Source organism: Pygoscelis adeliae, unplaced genomic scaffold, assembly GCF_000699105.1.
Source record: "Pygoscelis adeliae isolate BGI_AS28 unplaced genomic scaffold, ASM69910v1 Scaffold402, whole genome shotgun sequence".
NCBI lineage: Eukaryota > Metazoa > Chordata > Aves > Sphenisciformes > Spheniscidae > Pygoscelis > Pygoscelis adeliae.
Window position 1 is genome coordinate 2,350,704 of NW_008824411.1, and position 17,054 is coordinate 2,367,757.

At 41.5% G+C, this 17,054-nt stretch overlaps 1 protein-coding gene across 1 annotated transcript in view; it reads right to left on the minus strand.

Annotated features, from left to right (window-relative positions):
• ERICH3 (glutamate-rich 3) overlaps window positions 1-17,054 on the minus strand; it is a 32,129-nt gene that overhangs the window by 2,896 nt on the left and 12,179 nt on the right. The window contains exons 11-14 of the mRNA XM_009320669.1: window positions 15,293-15,514; window positions 9,647-10,150; window positions 3,954-4,100; window positions 12-832 (exon numbers count right to left, since the gene is read on the minus strand). Coding sequence (XP_009318944.1) covers window positions 12-832; window positions 3,954-4,100; window positions 9,647-10,150; window positions 15,293-15,514 — 1,694 coding nt within the window. The remainder of the gene's footprint in view (window positions 1-11; window positions 833-3,953; window positions 4,101-9,646; window positions 10,151-15,292; window positions 15,515-17,054) is intronic.

Genomic DNA, 17,054 nt, shown 5'->3' on the forward strand with positions numbered 1-17,054 from the left:
GGGCCAGCTACCTCAGCAATCCCTTCTTCTGCCAAGCTAGCATCCTCCACAGCCTCCTTCCTTTCAGAAATGGCTTCCTCTACAGACTCTTCTCCTTCAGGGCCAGCTACCTCAGCAATCCCTTCTTCTGCCAAGCTGGCATCCTCCACAGCCTCCTCTCTCTCCAACACAGCACCCGCCACAACACCCTTCCCTGTGAAACCTCCCTCCTCCATGGCCTCCTCTGCCTCAGACATCGTCTCACCCACCACCTCCTTCACTGGAGGCCCTGTCGCTCCCACAGCCTCCTTTGCCTTGGAGGCCACCTCCACAGTCTCCTCCACAGCCTGTCTTCCCTCAGAGACCTCCCCACCCGCCTCCTCCCCCTTGGACACTGCTCCATCTGCCTCCCTGCCTAGCAGTGCTCCTGCCCCTGCCGGCTCCTCTCCCCCAGGTGCCTGGTCTCCCAGTGCTGCCTTGCTCCCCATCCCCTCCATCAGAACTTCCTGCTCCCCGGGTGCCACCTCTGCACCAGACTCCATTCTCTTCCCTGTCCCCTTTGCTTTGGGATCTTCTTCTGCCATGGTGCTCTCCTCAGGTGCAGATTCCTCCACTGCCAGCTGACCCTCTGCCTGCAGCACAGCCACTGTGTCTTCCTTGGGCAGCAAATCTCCCGCCCATGCCATTTCTTCTCCTGCCTCTTCGGTGCAAGCATCACCTCCCTCAGCAATAAAATCTTCCTTCTCAAGTGCTTGTCTCTCCCCTACCATCTGCCCTTCTCGTACCACTTGTTCTGCTGCCTTCTGCACATGAAGTGTTCTTGTTCCTTCTGCCAAGAAAGCTCCATCTGGTGCTATTAAGAAATAATCAAAACATTAGTTTTATTGAGAACTGTGTTAGTGTTAAGGCTGTTTTACAGGGTTATTATTAAAGATGCTATCTCTCCCAAGCAATGAAGGGGCATCAGTATGGTGACAAGAAAAAAACTTGCTGTGCTGCTTCTCATCACGCACCTGTGCTCTGACTACGTTTCTAGTGCTGCCGTTGTGGCATCTGGCGTAACTAATTTAAGCCCAAATGCTGATGCATGACCAGCTTTCAACTCTGACAGTTCTGCCTGCCCTGCCTACTCTCCATCCTTCCCTAACCTGCCTAGCAGGGAGCTCAGGTGTGTATATGAAATAGGTATAAGCTTGACAGTAACATTCAAAAATTCAGAAATAGATGGTAAATTGCTCATGTAAAATACACACGCAGAGGAAGAAGAATACTCAGCTGTTCATGTAAAATGGGTAATTGCTTCCCATGGATTCTGTAATTACACCGGGGGAATAATACACGGTTGATTCCTGCCTCCCTGGGAATTTAACAGCAATGCCCTCATTGAATTTGGTGCTCCAGGATCTGTCCCTGGGCAGGCACCCCCAGCAGTCTGTGCTGCTGCATCGGTGTTTTGTACAAATGTGGCAGGTTCCTATTCTTTAGAAAATGAGAAGTTTTGTGCCACTGAACGGAGCACAGAGCAATGTCTTTCCCAAGCTACCCTTTCTCAAACCGGGCAAAGGCTGTCTTGCCCCAAATCATCTCCCACTGTTTTTGACTTATTTTACTTTCTTGCACTACTGCTGCACTCCACAATCACTGCTTTTTGCTGCCTGCTTGGGCAACTAGACCCCATCTCTGGAACGGCAGCCAGAGAAGACACCAGGTGACAAACAGGCCTGGAGGACACTGTTAGTCGGCCTGTCTCTGCCAGCAGAGTGGAGCTTGTGTCCAGTTTCCCACAACCCTTCCACTGGCCTTGCTGCTCCCCACTGTCACTCTGCCCTTCCTGCCCTTCAGAGCTGGACCTGATTCACTCACGGGGCAGGTTTGCTGCAGAGGAAAGCAGAAGGTGCACAAGGCAGCTCAAGCAGCTGCAGACAGTCAAGGAACCAGAAGAAGAAAGGACAGGCTGAGAAGAGAGTTTCCAGAGAGAGAATGGAGGTTGGGGAAGGAGAGGAGAGGAGGGAGCCAGCAGGTTGTTTCCTCCCACCAGACCACATATTGCCTGAACCCTAGACCACACTTTAAAATTAAAAACTCTACATTTTGCAATATGAGAAATCATGCCTTCATCCAGACACATCTTGCATCAGGTTTGTTGCTTATGTTTACTACTAGCTTTCTGTCCCTTATATTTCAAAATTTTTCTTCTTTTATACAGTTATCAATCACTATAATATTTTTACAGCACTCACAACTGAAAATCCTACCTCCTGAATCTAGGAGAGCTCAGGCCCACTATCAAAATCAGTAACATGTAATCATTTAAAAAATTTCTAATGGAAGTTTTGATACAAAATGAAAAAAACCATCCCAAACTGTCATCCCAACTCAGAGTTAAATACTACTGTCTCCACAAAGTATAGTGTCCGAACTGTCAAGGCGCTAATATTGGACTGAGTCTAATGTAATGGATTTTGCCAGTCCCTTTAAAATAGATGCTTTGTTCACTTTGTCTAAAAGAAACCAAATGCTGTGTTGTGCGTGGTATAGTCTACGTGTTCACCTGCTTCATTAGCAGAGAGAGGAGTTAATTTACTCTGGCTGCTGCTTACAAAGTATTCCCTTCTGTAAAGTGAGGTCTTGCATTGGGCAGGAATGATAACGGCAACTGTGAAGTTGCTTCAGATTTGAAGTATTCAAAATGAGGCACCGTGCAAACCTCAGAAGTTAACAACTAGGAGATTCCAGGCTTTCCAAAGACCACCTGCCAGGGAAGCAAACATGTTTCAACCCTGATTTGGAGGGACAATTGGCACAGAAGTCAGGCTGCCCAGGAACTACATACTTTCTATCCTGGTCTATGCATCAGAAACATAGATCCTTGTGAAGACCAACACATGAAGACTATTGGACTTTGAAATTAAATGTTATAGACAGTTGTTTGCGGTCAGCTGATGAGACCAAGGCAGAAACAATCTCATCTGAGAAAGAATTACCGATAAAAAGACAATTACTGACAGACCAGAGATGAGAAGGAATCTCCAGCCTCCTGTATACACCTTCTGGATGAAAGACAACAAACCTTAAAAGACTATGTTCTTAGGCTACATAGAGGAAGACGATCAAAAGGCTCCCAGCTGACCAGAAAAAACCTTAGAACACCCTGGATTAATGTGCCAAAGTACAAGACAGTGCACAACTAGCAATTTAAAAACAACGTATATGACCTGTTCCTGCCAGCTGTTAGACTCTTAGAGGATGGAAGAAGAAAATGTAAGAGCAACAGTGCAGACTGAGGTCAGTTTTAACCTATAGTTTTCTTCTTTTTTCAGACTCATTGCTACTGTGGAGTAGACTCTTAACATTTACTTTCACTATGGCTCACTGCTGCAGCAGGATGGCTGGCTTTAATACCCCCTGTATAATACGCAAGGCTCTTCTGCCAGGCAGATCAAGTCTCCAGCAATAAACTGCTAGGGTTGCAAGGACCAGAAACATTCTTGGAGGGAACCAAGATCAAGCTAAAATTTTTCACTGCCAATTATGCCAACTGCTAACAGGGAGATGAGTTCGGCAGACTAACGGTACAGCATGGAGATCAAGTCTGCAGTTCAGCTTCATACCTAGTCTGTCAGTCTCATCCTGCCTGTCTTGACAATGCATTTCCCAAGGAGGCCCTGCACTACCTGGAAGCAAAGGGAAACTCACTAGATTCCTGCTTTCCACAGCTATTTTCTTGATTGGCAGCCAGTTTTTTCATGGCCTGGATTCTTTACCTAGGACCATTGTAACTGCCAAAAAAGCATTACTTATACATGACTACAGAAGACAGCTAGTCATCACCCAATTTTATACAAGTTAGGAAAGAAAAGAGCACAAGGAGGGCTTGATAGCCTAGAAAGGAAAGGGAAAGGGAAAACACTTCTATAAAAAGACTTCAGATGAATAAGATTTAATCCATGCCCCTGATCGACGGCCAACCTCACCTTCATTGGCATCACACTCTGTACTTGTTACGTTCTCTTCTTCCTCATCTGCACAGGAATCGCTAGCTTCAGGTTCAGAATTCACATGATGATCATTTCCAATTGCCTTTGCTATTTCTTCCTGGACTGGTTTGCAATCTTCAAAAACTATCACAAAGTTACAAAAGAGGAAGCAAGAAAGAGAAACCATTAAAAAGCAAAAGGGGAATAGAAGTCATCCAGCTATCTCAGCTTGCATTAAAATTTGAAATGTTAGGGCATACCCGATTGGAGCCATGTAAATCTTCACCAGCCATAATTTTTTAAAGTAGATTAAAACCAAATGGAGACAACCATTAAAAATCCAAGGGAAAATTCACGCAGGAGCATCTATTGAAACATAGAGCGGCAATCTTCCACAACATTTTCACAAAACAGTGAGATTGCTTTTGTTAGGCAGTCTGAGAGGGGTTTAACGTACAAGCAACAACATTGTTTTATAGACATAAAATTGTTATTGTTCTTTGAATACTTTAAAAAAAAAAAAAATTCTATATTAAGCTCCCAACTACAGTTCTGATGATTCCGCAATTCCCCAAAGTAACATAAGTGACTGAAGACATATGCTTATCTATAAATAAGTGGGGAAGTATTTTCTGCTCTTGTAAATGCAATGATTATGATGCTTCACAGTCAAGTCATACATTTGACATTATTGTTAAAATTGTGCTATCTGTTCCATTTTTGCTTTATGACTTGCCGGATGATTACGTGAATGGCTTTCAAGCTAGTAATACTAAACAACTTCTTTATGAGCACTATTCCAGCCATGTACACAGTCCGATCCTTTCAGCATCTCCTCTGAGAGCTCTTCCCTCCAGTGACCCAGGTTTCTCCCTTCAAGTTCCATCAGTTTTCTATATCTTTCCTTTTCTGATACACTTATTGGCTTAGTCTTTTACACAAAGAGCTTGCTAGTTTGCCACTGGTATGGATTGACAGCATAAAGTCAAATCTCGCACTTGGTTTTACTGCCAAATGGCCTCTATTGCCAGTATACTGTGTCCATTAGGAACCACAGCCCTTCAGGTACATCTCTGAAACAGCTGCCCACTGTTGTTTGTGTTATGACTGTTAGTGTGAGACTTGATTAATTCCTGTTGCTGTTTGGATGGTGCCAGTGGTCAGATGTTTCAGACTGCTCCTCTGCAGTTTGGAACAATCATGTCTTTGACCAAAAGGGAGTAACTCAGTCAATTGCTTGTACTCAATACTTATGTCAAGCATAACTTTCAGATCATAAAGGAGACAATCACAACATTTCTAGATCTTATTACTGTATGTGACATGAAGCAGCACACTGGTCAGCTTCATCTATGCAGTGGAAATGCTGCAGAGACACTTGTGCCAAGTTTCAGTTTCTAGATGTCTACCGACAAGTTCTACGTCAAGGCTCAGTGAGAACATGCACACTTTTCAATATCTTCACCAATGATCTTCCCAGAATCAGCCTATGGCATTTTATTTAGACAAAGTATTTTGTTTGAGAGTAAAGGAGCAGGCTTTCAGCCAGCGAGGAAAAAAGATCTGAATCCTGACTTGGTCTTCTGTTACAAAAATACAGAGACTGAAACCAATTGCCACAACAAACCACTCAACATGTTTCTGGCTAAATCATGACTCACAGCCTAGATAAAGAGATGTTACATGGTATGATATCTTGACTTTCAAGCAACACCTTATTTCGATTTCTCTGAAAATAAAAATAAGGAGCCATGAGTAAAAAGCTAATGCTCCCACACTAAGGAACTGGCTGACTTTGGGCCACTCTGCAGTAGAGGATGTAATAAAGCTACCCAAAATTTTGGGCTTCATAAAGAATGGACAGGACAGAAGCAGTGAACCTGCTGTGACAGGAGCCTGAAGGGCTGGCAGTATCAGCAGATTCAAAACAGACTAGACAAACTCATGGACATCAGATGCATAAATGGATACCAAAGGATTGGCAGGCATTTTTTTCTAACAGCTATTATACAACAGATTGGAGTGCAGAAGAGCTACAAAATGAGTGAAATTCAGAAAACAGAGGTTCTCATGTTTGTGAATAGCATCTTCTCTTGCCACTGCGAGACACAGACTACTGTGAGAGATGTGCCTCTGGGCTGATCTGTCGGGCACTTCTGAAGTTACTAGGAGCTCTGCTAGAAGAAAATCAGTTGCATAAAAATAAGCACAATAAGACTGCCCGACCTGGCCACTAGTCTCATCCAAATTGCCCACTTAAGCCACAGAAATACTGTCTTGCCTCAGAACGTTTGTACAGGTCTTCTATGGATCGCTGTCACTTCTGGGTGTCATGTATTGAAATCACATGTACTTGCATGTGGCAGAATGTTCCCTCCAGCAATTTATTAAGAAAAATGGCTATCAATTCTTATGAGACTGATTTCTTTATACATGTAGCTGTGTGTATGGGATTTAATCTGCCTGCTGCTTCAGAGTCAGACAGGGCACTGAAAAGTCCAGGAGTGGGAGAGGTGTTGTTGCCACTAGCTTGCAGTGGGGAGAAGACTTAACACTGTCTTCCCTGCCACAACCTTGCACTCTTCTCTTCCCAAATCCCCGCCTCTCTCTTGCCAATGCACACCCTGTGCTCGCTCACCTTTTTCCTATGAGGTTGTTTTTTTCTACACTGTTGATTCTGTCTTGCTACTCGCCCTCATATATGTTATTTTCCTTCTTTTTTTCACTTTTGTTTTTATTTTTTCTTCTTCTTCCTCCTACTTTATGCTTATACCCATCCTTCCTACCCCGTTAGCACCCTGCACCCACACAGCTCTGAAAAGAAATGTGAGAAAATTTTTAAAAGACCATTTCAGTCTACAGTACAAAAGGCACTTGCTCAGCATGAATGCCTTTTTGCCTATACCATAGGTCCTAAAGGGCAGTGATGGCTTCACTCCTTGCTCTCACATTTCACCTGGGTGAAGCACTAAGATCTGCTCTGCAAGGAACCATGAAAGTTGAGCATTTATAAGGTTCCTCCTGGGACCCAGGAGATCCTGACAATAGTCTCTGTGCAGTAGTGCACAACCTGCTTGAATCATTCTGACATTTCAGCTCTGCAGAGAAGACAAGAAGCTTTCTGCTCCAGGGCATCCCTTGGCTGCCTCACACAGAGGTACAGGCAGCACTTTCTTCGTCTTGCTGAAATACCAAGTGCTTTGCTACGTATGGTGCATATATTTTCCTTTGACCTGATTACAGGCCTGAAGTCTGACTAGCTGGCAGTTCCCATTCTTCGCAGTTTACTGCCTGTGTAACATTTGACAAAAGGGAATTGACAATCTATCAAAACAAGAGCGCAGGGAAGGATGACAAATACTGCTCACAATAATCCTCTCTCTTGCGATCAGCAATATGTCCTTGTCACAAAAAGCACAGCAAGATCAGAAAACGTGCAGCAGGAGCCCATCCCAGGTATTTCCATACTTCTGACAGATCCTGTCACACCACCAGTTGTGATTTGCCCAGACTCAGCCTGCAACTGAACAACCCCAGAGGAGCGTTTTGCACCTTTTGCTTTCTTCAGCATATACAATTTTCTCTGATAAATTAGTTCTGCACTGTTAATGACAGCACTGGTTAGAAGAAATCCTGTCACGAGCAGAGCATGATGGGTCTCATCGGGGCAAAACCAAAACAGTCTCATCTAAACACAGGCTGGACGGCTGATGAGAATGACCAGCCCTACAGAGAAGTTCATGTGAAAAAATCAGAGAGGCCCAAGAACAGACTGAGAACCAATTCTGCAGTCGCAGTAAAGGACTGAGCTCTTTCAGCCCCCTGGGTGTCTCTGGAGGCTTTTAGCCCTCAGCCTTTTGGAGGACTGGAGTAGCAGGAGTTGTAACCATCTGGCATTTCTTTTAAGACTATAGACATCCTTATATTTTTGAATTAGAATCTTTATCATGGCAGCAACTGTGCTAAGTGCCTAGAGGAAGCTAAGATTCCCATGTGACCTTTGTTACCCCACAATATTTCTTTAGCATGCTCAGTATATCTCAGAAAGGGTATTATCTTTTTCCATCATTGCTCTACACGCAGTTCCTTGGCAATTCTTCATTTACTATAAAATTTACCTAGACAACTCCCATGTAGACAGGGAAAAATCTGTATGCAATTTAGGAAGTCATTCCTATCTGTAATTTTTATGATTCAATGATTTTTCTTGTCCTTCCTTGATCTGCACTGTCCCTGAATCTCAGGTAGTCTCCTGGCAGCAGAGATGATGCAGGACTTGATTAAGACGTAAATGCTGTTACCTACATAACATTTGGACAATCTAAAACATCTGCATTCATTGGCCACGAGTTCCCTTTGCTATGCACAAAGGGACAAACGCTCATCTGATATCAATCTGAATTTATGCTAATAAAGAACAACGCTATTGTCTTAGGCTAACTCGGTACCAGATTGATACTGGCTTGACACATTTGATTGGTCTTTCCTTGGTTTTGTATTACAGCGTAATATTCTGTCCTCTAGGTTTTTAAAGTTCTGTCTTCTTCAGTAGTTCTTACTCGACTCATCTGAACCTAGTGGTGAAGGTGCTTAAATTGAAGTTTCTTTCACACAAGTGAAGAGAGGGGTTTCAGAAGCAAACATCTTCGAAGACTTCAGCACTATTCAATGAATAGTATGTTACTGTCTTTACTGTCTCAATTCTGAATGCGTAACAAAGCAAAAGCAATGCACAAGACAGTCAAAGTAACCCAGCAGCAACAGACTTGCAAAGCATTAAGCACCAGCATTCAAATTCTTTATTCCACACATGGCTATCTTAGATAGATGCACTACAGTGACCAGAAAGCAATAGAAACAGAACCAATAATTTCTGTTGAGGTAAAGGAAAAGCATTCTACATTCCACTGCAAATCCACCATACAGAAAGACAACTGGAAATTTCATCTACCATGGTTTGTGGCTCTCCTTTATGTCAGCACCAGTGCAGACAACTATTCTTTTACACTGCCTGATTTAACAGCATCCAAGACATTTCCCCCATGACCTGGATGACATTGCAAAGCAAGGGCTTACATTTGTCCCATTCCCCAGATATAATAATGCAAAGCCTTGCTTATGTGGCCAACCTTTTATAAATTGCCCGTTATCCATAAAGGTAAGGTTGAAACTGCAAGATGCCCATTTTATCACAGTAAAAACAAGGTGTCACACAGCTAACTGATTTGCTCTTTGCCAGCAAATCCATGACAGAGTGAAACAACACAACCATGGATCAACTGACGTAGTTCTGATCTTCATCTGCTCCACCATGATTCACATGGTAATTTTTGGTGTTCTTTTTGAATCTAGTATTTCGACATTATAAACAGTCCCCCAATCTGGCATACAGATTCTCCCATAGGTAATAAATCATGTTTGGATTTTATAATAATTGCATGATATGTGAAACCCAACTACTGGAGTAAAAAAGAATAGCCAAAGCCTTACACTGGAAACACTGGAAAAGAAACAACTAACCAAGGTTACATTCTGGGTGATTATTTAGCTCACAGCAGTACAGAGTGTTCTAGTAGCTTGAAAACAGTCCAGCAACTGCATTCCCCATGCTGCACCACGACTTAGTATAAAGGCAAATACAGTAACGCTTGCACTAGTCACTCACTGTTGTGCAGAGGGACTGTACTCACCACCTCCTTCATCACTCTGAGAAGACTCTTCATTGCTATCTTCCACTTCTGTCATATTGCTTTCCAAAGGCACTAGAAGACTTTCCTCCCCATCATCCCTCCTGGTGCTTGCATTTTTCTCCCCATCTTCCTCTATGTTACTTTCTACTGACCCAGCCTGTTTGAGTTCCCCATTAACTTCAGGACTTTGACGCTGTATTGCCATTATATTGTCATGAAAAATTCCAGTATCTTCCCTTGCTGTTAGATCTTCTCGTTTTGCCTTTTCTGCTTCATCTATTCCTTCCTTTTCCAGTGCAAAAGTTTCCTGATTTTCCTCCATTCTGAGCAGTTTGTTCTCCCCGTTCTTATTTCCATATTGTGCATGTGATGCATCATCAGATGCTCTTTTGATACTATACTCCTCTTTGTCTTTAACGTTGTCTTTCATCGTTTCAGCATGAGAGTCATCTTCACTGCTATACTGAGTACTGATGGATGAGAGACAGTGTGCAGGCCTCCTATCTAGAAATAGCAAACATCGTTTTGTTTTAGTATTTGTCACTAAAACATCTGCATTCATTGGCCACGAGTTCCCTTTGCTATGCACAAAGGGACAAACGCTCATCTGATATCAATCTCTGAATTACACCATCTGAGGATATCATGACAAAATTCCAATAAGTGTAATAGAAGAACATTGCCCAGAGGTATCAGTGTTAAAATCAAAGCCATTTAACATATTTTTTTCTGATAATGGAAATTAACCAGATTAGCTCCATCAATCACACAGAAATACACCTCCAAAAGTACCTCTACATATGACTCAGACAGGTTTTAGAATAGTTTCTTGAGCTCCATTTGATAAAAGATTTCAACCATAGCAACAGTCCGTTAGTGCACTCCTGTTATCTCAGTAAGTATGATAAAGATCTCCAAAATCATGTGTAAACTATTCAAGTTGAACTGGAGATGAAGTTCACTGTCCTCTCTAAAAAAACATACAGGGACCATCATATGAAATTCATAAATGGAAAATTTGAGGGGAAAAAAAAAGCAATAATCCTTCATCTAACATTTAGCTGAACAGTAGAGCTTACTGCTACACAGCATTGCTGGTGTCCAAAGTTCATATGGGTTCAAGAAGAGATTAGTCAAACTCAAGGAAGAAAAATCCAGTTAGGCCTAATAAGTAAAAGGGACCACCCTTGCCAACAGCTAATTACAGGTGTGGGAAGAAACAGTGGGGAAGCAGCACAGTATTCTTGCCCTTTTCTTCTATTTTTCCTAGACATTTGCTGCTGGCCAAAGGCCAGAGGTAGAATTTGGACCCACGGTCTGTCCCTGAACAGCTAATCTCAGAGCCACAGGAGCCAATCTGTGACGCATTATTTCTTCCTGCAGCCACAGTCTTCCAGCAGCCTCTATGCCTCTTCTTCCACTGTGGATCTGAGGAAGGCTCATTGCAATTTTTTGTAATATCTAAATTATCCTTTTCATCTGCATTGTATTACAAAAACTTTGCAGGACTGCTTTTAAAAGAACCTCAAAAATGGAAGCTAAAACTTCCCTAAAATACATCAACTACTCCCATGAATTTTAAAACAAGAACAAAGAAGGTGTGTTTGAATGGAAACTGCAATTCTAAATTAATGGACTGCCTTGTATAGATGCCAAACTATCAATTCAAGAAAACTCCTCAATTTTCCTTAAAAGTAGCCAAGGAAAAGGAACAGAATGCAACTCCACCTCCCAGCATGCTTTAGCGGTGGTGTGAGGAAGCTGCCGCATCTCTGGGGAAGTTATTCAGGCAGACGCTCATTCTAACTTCGACATCTTCACAGAGACTGGCAGCAAGGATAATGAGTGGTACCAAATGTGAGGTGGGTGTCCACCCTCTAGGATCTCTACTGCAATGGATTTCAGGCACAAATTACTGGACAGCCACCACCCGGTAATGACTCAGTTACTTCCAGTCTTCACTGGACTTGCACCTGTGTTCTAACGGTAGGTATGTTTAGACTCCCAGAAAACATCATCACTCCTAAAGACACTTATAAGAATATAAACAAGCAAGTTCAGAGACAGAACAACTTAAATGTGCAGTTTACATATTGTACTATGGGAATTGCCAGTGATTCTCTCCAATTTATTCACAGGGCAATGGTCCACAAGGATTTGAATGCCAAGGTCTCTCTTACATGCTCTTTATTTATGTCTGATTCATAATATTGTATGCAAAAGTAACATCTTTGGCACCTCAGTTATCTGGGTATTACTCTAAAACTCTATATGCTGGCTGAACTGACCCAAGAGGCCTAATGAATTCAGACACTCTTGAACAAGTGTAATGATATACTGAACTAAGATGAGACAAAATCTGTCCACAGCATGTACTCATAAAAATCCAGATCCCATTGCTATCAGCATGTTAGTTCTACTATAGCAGCACTCAGAGGTTCTTATTTTTCATAAATTTATTATTACACCTCAGTTGGGAAAAGCCCACATCTTTTTCATCCCTTCTCTCCACCTCTTCTGTTCAGTGGTGAAAAAAAAAAGTAGAAAGATTTCATTACAAAGGGGAAAACATCAAAAATCAACAAATAGGAAACAGGAATAAAAAAATCACAGGCATTTTGTGATTTTTTTATTTTGTTAACTACTCTAGGCATGTACCAATGCCTAGAGTAGTTAACAAAAACAATGCAAAAAAAGTTATCATTTTCTTTAAAGGATTAAAAACAAATCTGGATAAAACTAGATGAGGACTCCATGAAGTAAACAGTAAATAGATATTTGGGAGATGACAAACCCTTCCTACAACAAATTTCCTATTCATGCAGAAGGAAATGCCCTGCACCAGTTTGGGTTCCACTGTTTACTGTTTGTAAACACATTCTGTGCAAGTGCAAAGGAGTAGATACCAACTGGTTTCTGAATACTTCTACCACCCCAAGCGTAGAAATCTCCTTGAAGATTAATCACTACAGCCAGAACAAAAAGATCATCCCAACCTTCAAACTTAAATGCAAAGTCCCTAGAAATCCAAAATTCCAGTGATCTGAAATGTCACCCAAAGCTAGCAGTAACCTTAAAACATCCTTATCTAATGTTACAGTCTACCATTTACTAGTGCTAAATAAGGACTGCAGAACTCCTTTAGGCTTCCTGCCCTGAGAAGATAAATGTTGGAAGCACTGCTCCTCTTGTTGACAGTCATTTACACCTACAGGGAGCAGTCAAACAGAGTTCAGAGCACAGAACAGATGCCTTCACAATATAACCAACGATCACGAAAAAGGTTTTTCCACCGGTATCCCTAGCTCCTAATCCATGCCTCTTCCATTATTTATTGTACTTATATATTTAGACTTCTAAAAGCCCCTTTAGGTCCCCATCCAGTATTTGGGTAACCACTCCTTATACTAAAATACCAAATGTCAAATTAGAATATTACCTTCCTCTTCCTTACATCCTCAGCAAACACAACAGGGAAAATGAAGTAAAGCCAGTTTCTCTGCCTCCTTTCTCCAAAAGTCACAGAGAAAAGGTTAAGAAGTCACAGCTCTTGTGGGCCAAAGGGAAAACTGACTCCAAGTCATGAGCTTCTCAAGAAGCACCTTTGAAAACAGCTTCCCTCATTTCCACAGAGGCAATGCTGCTCAGCACCGGACACCCATGGCCCACTGCTGATTGCCAGATGAGATGCAAGTAATAACTGATGCATACTCTATTAAGTGTGCTGATGTAAAAGATAGAAGCAGCAAATCAGGCTGCTAAGAAAGAAGAATAAACCTGTCTTATTTAAAACCACAGAGAATGTAAATGATTTAAACGCATGTCCTGAGCTACTGCAGTGAAGGAGAACAAAGCAAGCCACAGCAAATACAAATTGAAAAACATTAGCAGTGCCTGCCAGCTGATCAGTAAGGAGCCCCTGCCTAGATGACTAGCTGTTTTACACTGTTAGTTGCTGATGTTCAATGTCCATATTTCGAGATTTGGTGGCTTCCCAACAGCCTTTTCTCCTCATCATAGAAAAATTTATCTTGAATTAGTGAGTTTTGGCACATGCAGCAGTATCACACCCCGGTACAAAGAAGATGAATAAGGGTGGCCCTTAACGGAGGCCTTAATGCATAGGTAGCCATGACAGGCCCTTACAGTTAGCTGTTCCTTTACACCTATGCACACCTGTGCATCCACACACTTTCACTTGATCATCGCACACTGCTAGAGCTTGAGAAGCAGCTGATTAAAGTCATGAAAAAGTTAGTAATGCCTTACACTAACAAACAGAAAAGAATGCTTAATTGTACTGATTATTCATGAATCACAAGCTATTTCTGATTATCAAGAGAAAACAAAAATTAAGATTTTTTTTGATCACTGCAATGATTTTATAAACAAGGATTCAAGGTTTCAAACCTGATTTGAATTTCTGTTGGATTTTATACTTTTTATAAAAAGACTGGATCTTTCTTGCAGCTGCAACCTTTTCACAAACAGCTGTGTTATGTTTGTTTAATTCACCTAGAAATACAAATGTGAAAGTAATGTTTCCATTTAACTTGAGAAACAGTTTGCACAATAGGACTGTCAAACGTAAGGAAGATAAAGTAATTCATTTTAAAACAGCAGTAAAAGGAGAAATCCTGGCATATTATGACAAGCAAGACATACGTCAGCTCAGGACCTAACAAAGCCATAGAGGAGAATTGTTAGAAAGAAATAAAACACTGTGCCAGAAGGAAAAGGCAGTTCAGTTTTGGCTTATTCACCACTTGGTGGATGGAATTCTATTGTTTTTCTAATAAATGAAAAATTGCCTGCAAGTTTTCTGTGGGATTATTTATGAAGATGCATGGCTTGGACTGCATAAAGGCCAATAGTTAAAACACTAGACATTAAAAGTGCTGATCCAAAAAACTGAATAACAGAAAATGCAACTTATTCTACAAAAATTTATTCCAGAACAGTTTAATCTTTCTGAATTAATAATAATAATAATAGTCTTGGACACTTCACTGCACACTTTTGTACCTACATTTGGATCAAGTCTGGATACAGACTCAGACTCTTACTCATTCACAGCCAGACTTGAACAAGGACCCTCACAAACTGCCTAACTGCTGCAAGTAGAATGGACGCTGATGGCGATTCCTCCCTGAGCCAGGACAGAGTCAGTGATGTACCAGAGGACAAAGCTGAGGTTCTGATTATTCGGGGCCATTAAAGACAGCACTTCTAAAATATAAGGTGGTATGTTGGGCTTCCTGGTGACTTCTCAGATAAAAGTGTGTAACCTCAGCAGGTGTAAGTGGTCATAGCTTCTTGGGTGTCGGTGACCACTGACATGAAGTGCTGATCTGTCCCAAGTATTTAGAGCTAATTTGCTGACTGGTTCCATCTCCATTTCTGCAACTAAATAGTTCAGCAATGTCTGCTGTGAGCTGGCACATGCTTACATTGCCAGTGGGTTTGGCTGTATTTCAGTGACAGGTGGTAGAATTAATATGAACAGATAAAATAGCTATCTTTTACCAATTCAGTAGGAATTGCGTGGCTTTTCCTGTGCAGACTCAACATATGTACTGGACATGCACACAATGTAAAACATGCATCAGGTCAACTTCTCTAAGCCTCGTTATGAAAAAAACTAACCTTCTTTATCATCCTCTGAGTCATTGTCAGAATATCCAGCACTTTCATCTTTGTCACTGTCAGAGGCCTGCAGTGCCTTCTGTGATGAGTTTTTACTCTCCCTTTCATAGTCTAAGTTATGTTTTTTGTCATCTGAGGATGACTTTGACATTCCGTTCATTTGATCACCAGTCTGTCCCTCTTCATTAACTTCTTCATCTGCTTCAAAATCTCCTTCATACTCTAAAATAAAAGAATCATACTGTGAGACAGGAAACAGAATTCACAACTAATAAAGTTCTTTTTAAGCAGACAGAGGTTAACTTCATTAATCTCCTTTTGCCTTTGCATTTGCTCAGTCTTTTTAAAGCCATGAGAGAATCTAAGACCACAGATAGGAATCGTAAGAGCACATTATCATAAAAAAGCATCATGTTCTTCATAGATAGAGTAGCAAAAATGCAATAAAGCTACTGAATGATGCATCAAGTATGATTAATACATTAAAAACAAAACAAACAAAAACATTAGCCACTGAAAGGACTAGAAAAATTAAGAGCTGGGCAAACTCAGAAATAAAATGCAAGACAGTGTCATTACAGGAGAAAAACTTGTTGCGATGAAAAAAAAATACGAGCAATAGAGAAAGCTGGAGAAAGGTAACACATTGTAGCGCAAAGTAAGATAAATGTGGATTGACATGGCTAATTAGCAAAGAAGTGGCTTACAAACTAAATGAATTAATTAAATCCAGCCAAAGGGTGCTGTGGAGGAACATTCTGTTATCACACTGTTCTAGTATGCTCATTCAGGTCCCAGGTGAAATCCTAGTACAAATGAAGCTTACGGCAGAATTACCATTCTTACATCAACACGGTCTGGATTTCATCCCAGGCTACTAGCCTGAGAAGTTGTAACATTTGATAGATAACTTTGCTCAGGTCTATAGGTAAAGACTGTCTTCATGCATATGCATTAAAGAATCCTTCCCTTTCCAGCCAAGGCCGCACTATTTAAAATCCCAGGCACCAGCATGCACAGCGATGTCAGTGATTTCCATTTAAAATTCAGTAATTCCACTGCTACCACTAGCTCACTACACATGCAGCAGAGAGCCAACAAACCTAAATTGTGAAGGAGAGCTGTCACTGCTGACACACCAGCTGTCCCTCGTGGCCATAATTTCTCACCTTTCAGATTTTATTGCTCACCTCTTTTTCTTTCCATCAGTGCTTCTAAAGTACTGAAAGTGACAGAATGCCAAGGACAGAAATGAAGAGTATCTGATGCAGAACCAATTAGGCAAATAAACAGTTACCCAGACAATGAGAATTAAGGGAATAAGAAGATTTCTTTTCTGTGTTAAAAATCAATTGAGATTCCAACTGCATTGTTGGAAGTGAGGCCTCCTTAGGTAACTGTCAGAAAGGTGCCCACCTCCCGGAAGGAAAAAGGCTTGATTAATCACAAACACACATCCGCAGGGACTAACGAGGAAGCTGAGCAGTAGCACTGCAGAATTATGAAAGTAAAAATAGGAATAGGAAGTAGGAATTAAAATCTCTCTCTAAATTTGACTTACTCTGAAAAAGACTTTATAATAATGAGTGAGTGAAGGCACAGGCTGAGCTCACCGTCTCTTCTCGTAGGGGCAGGCAGAGCTGTAAGCAGCCTGATGGCAACAGGGACTGGCCTTAGGTGGCACTGGGGAAATGGCACATACTCAGCATGCAGTTGGAGCTGTGATGCATCATTTTTATACCACAAATATTATCTTTGTCTG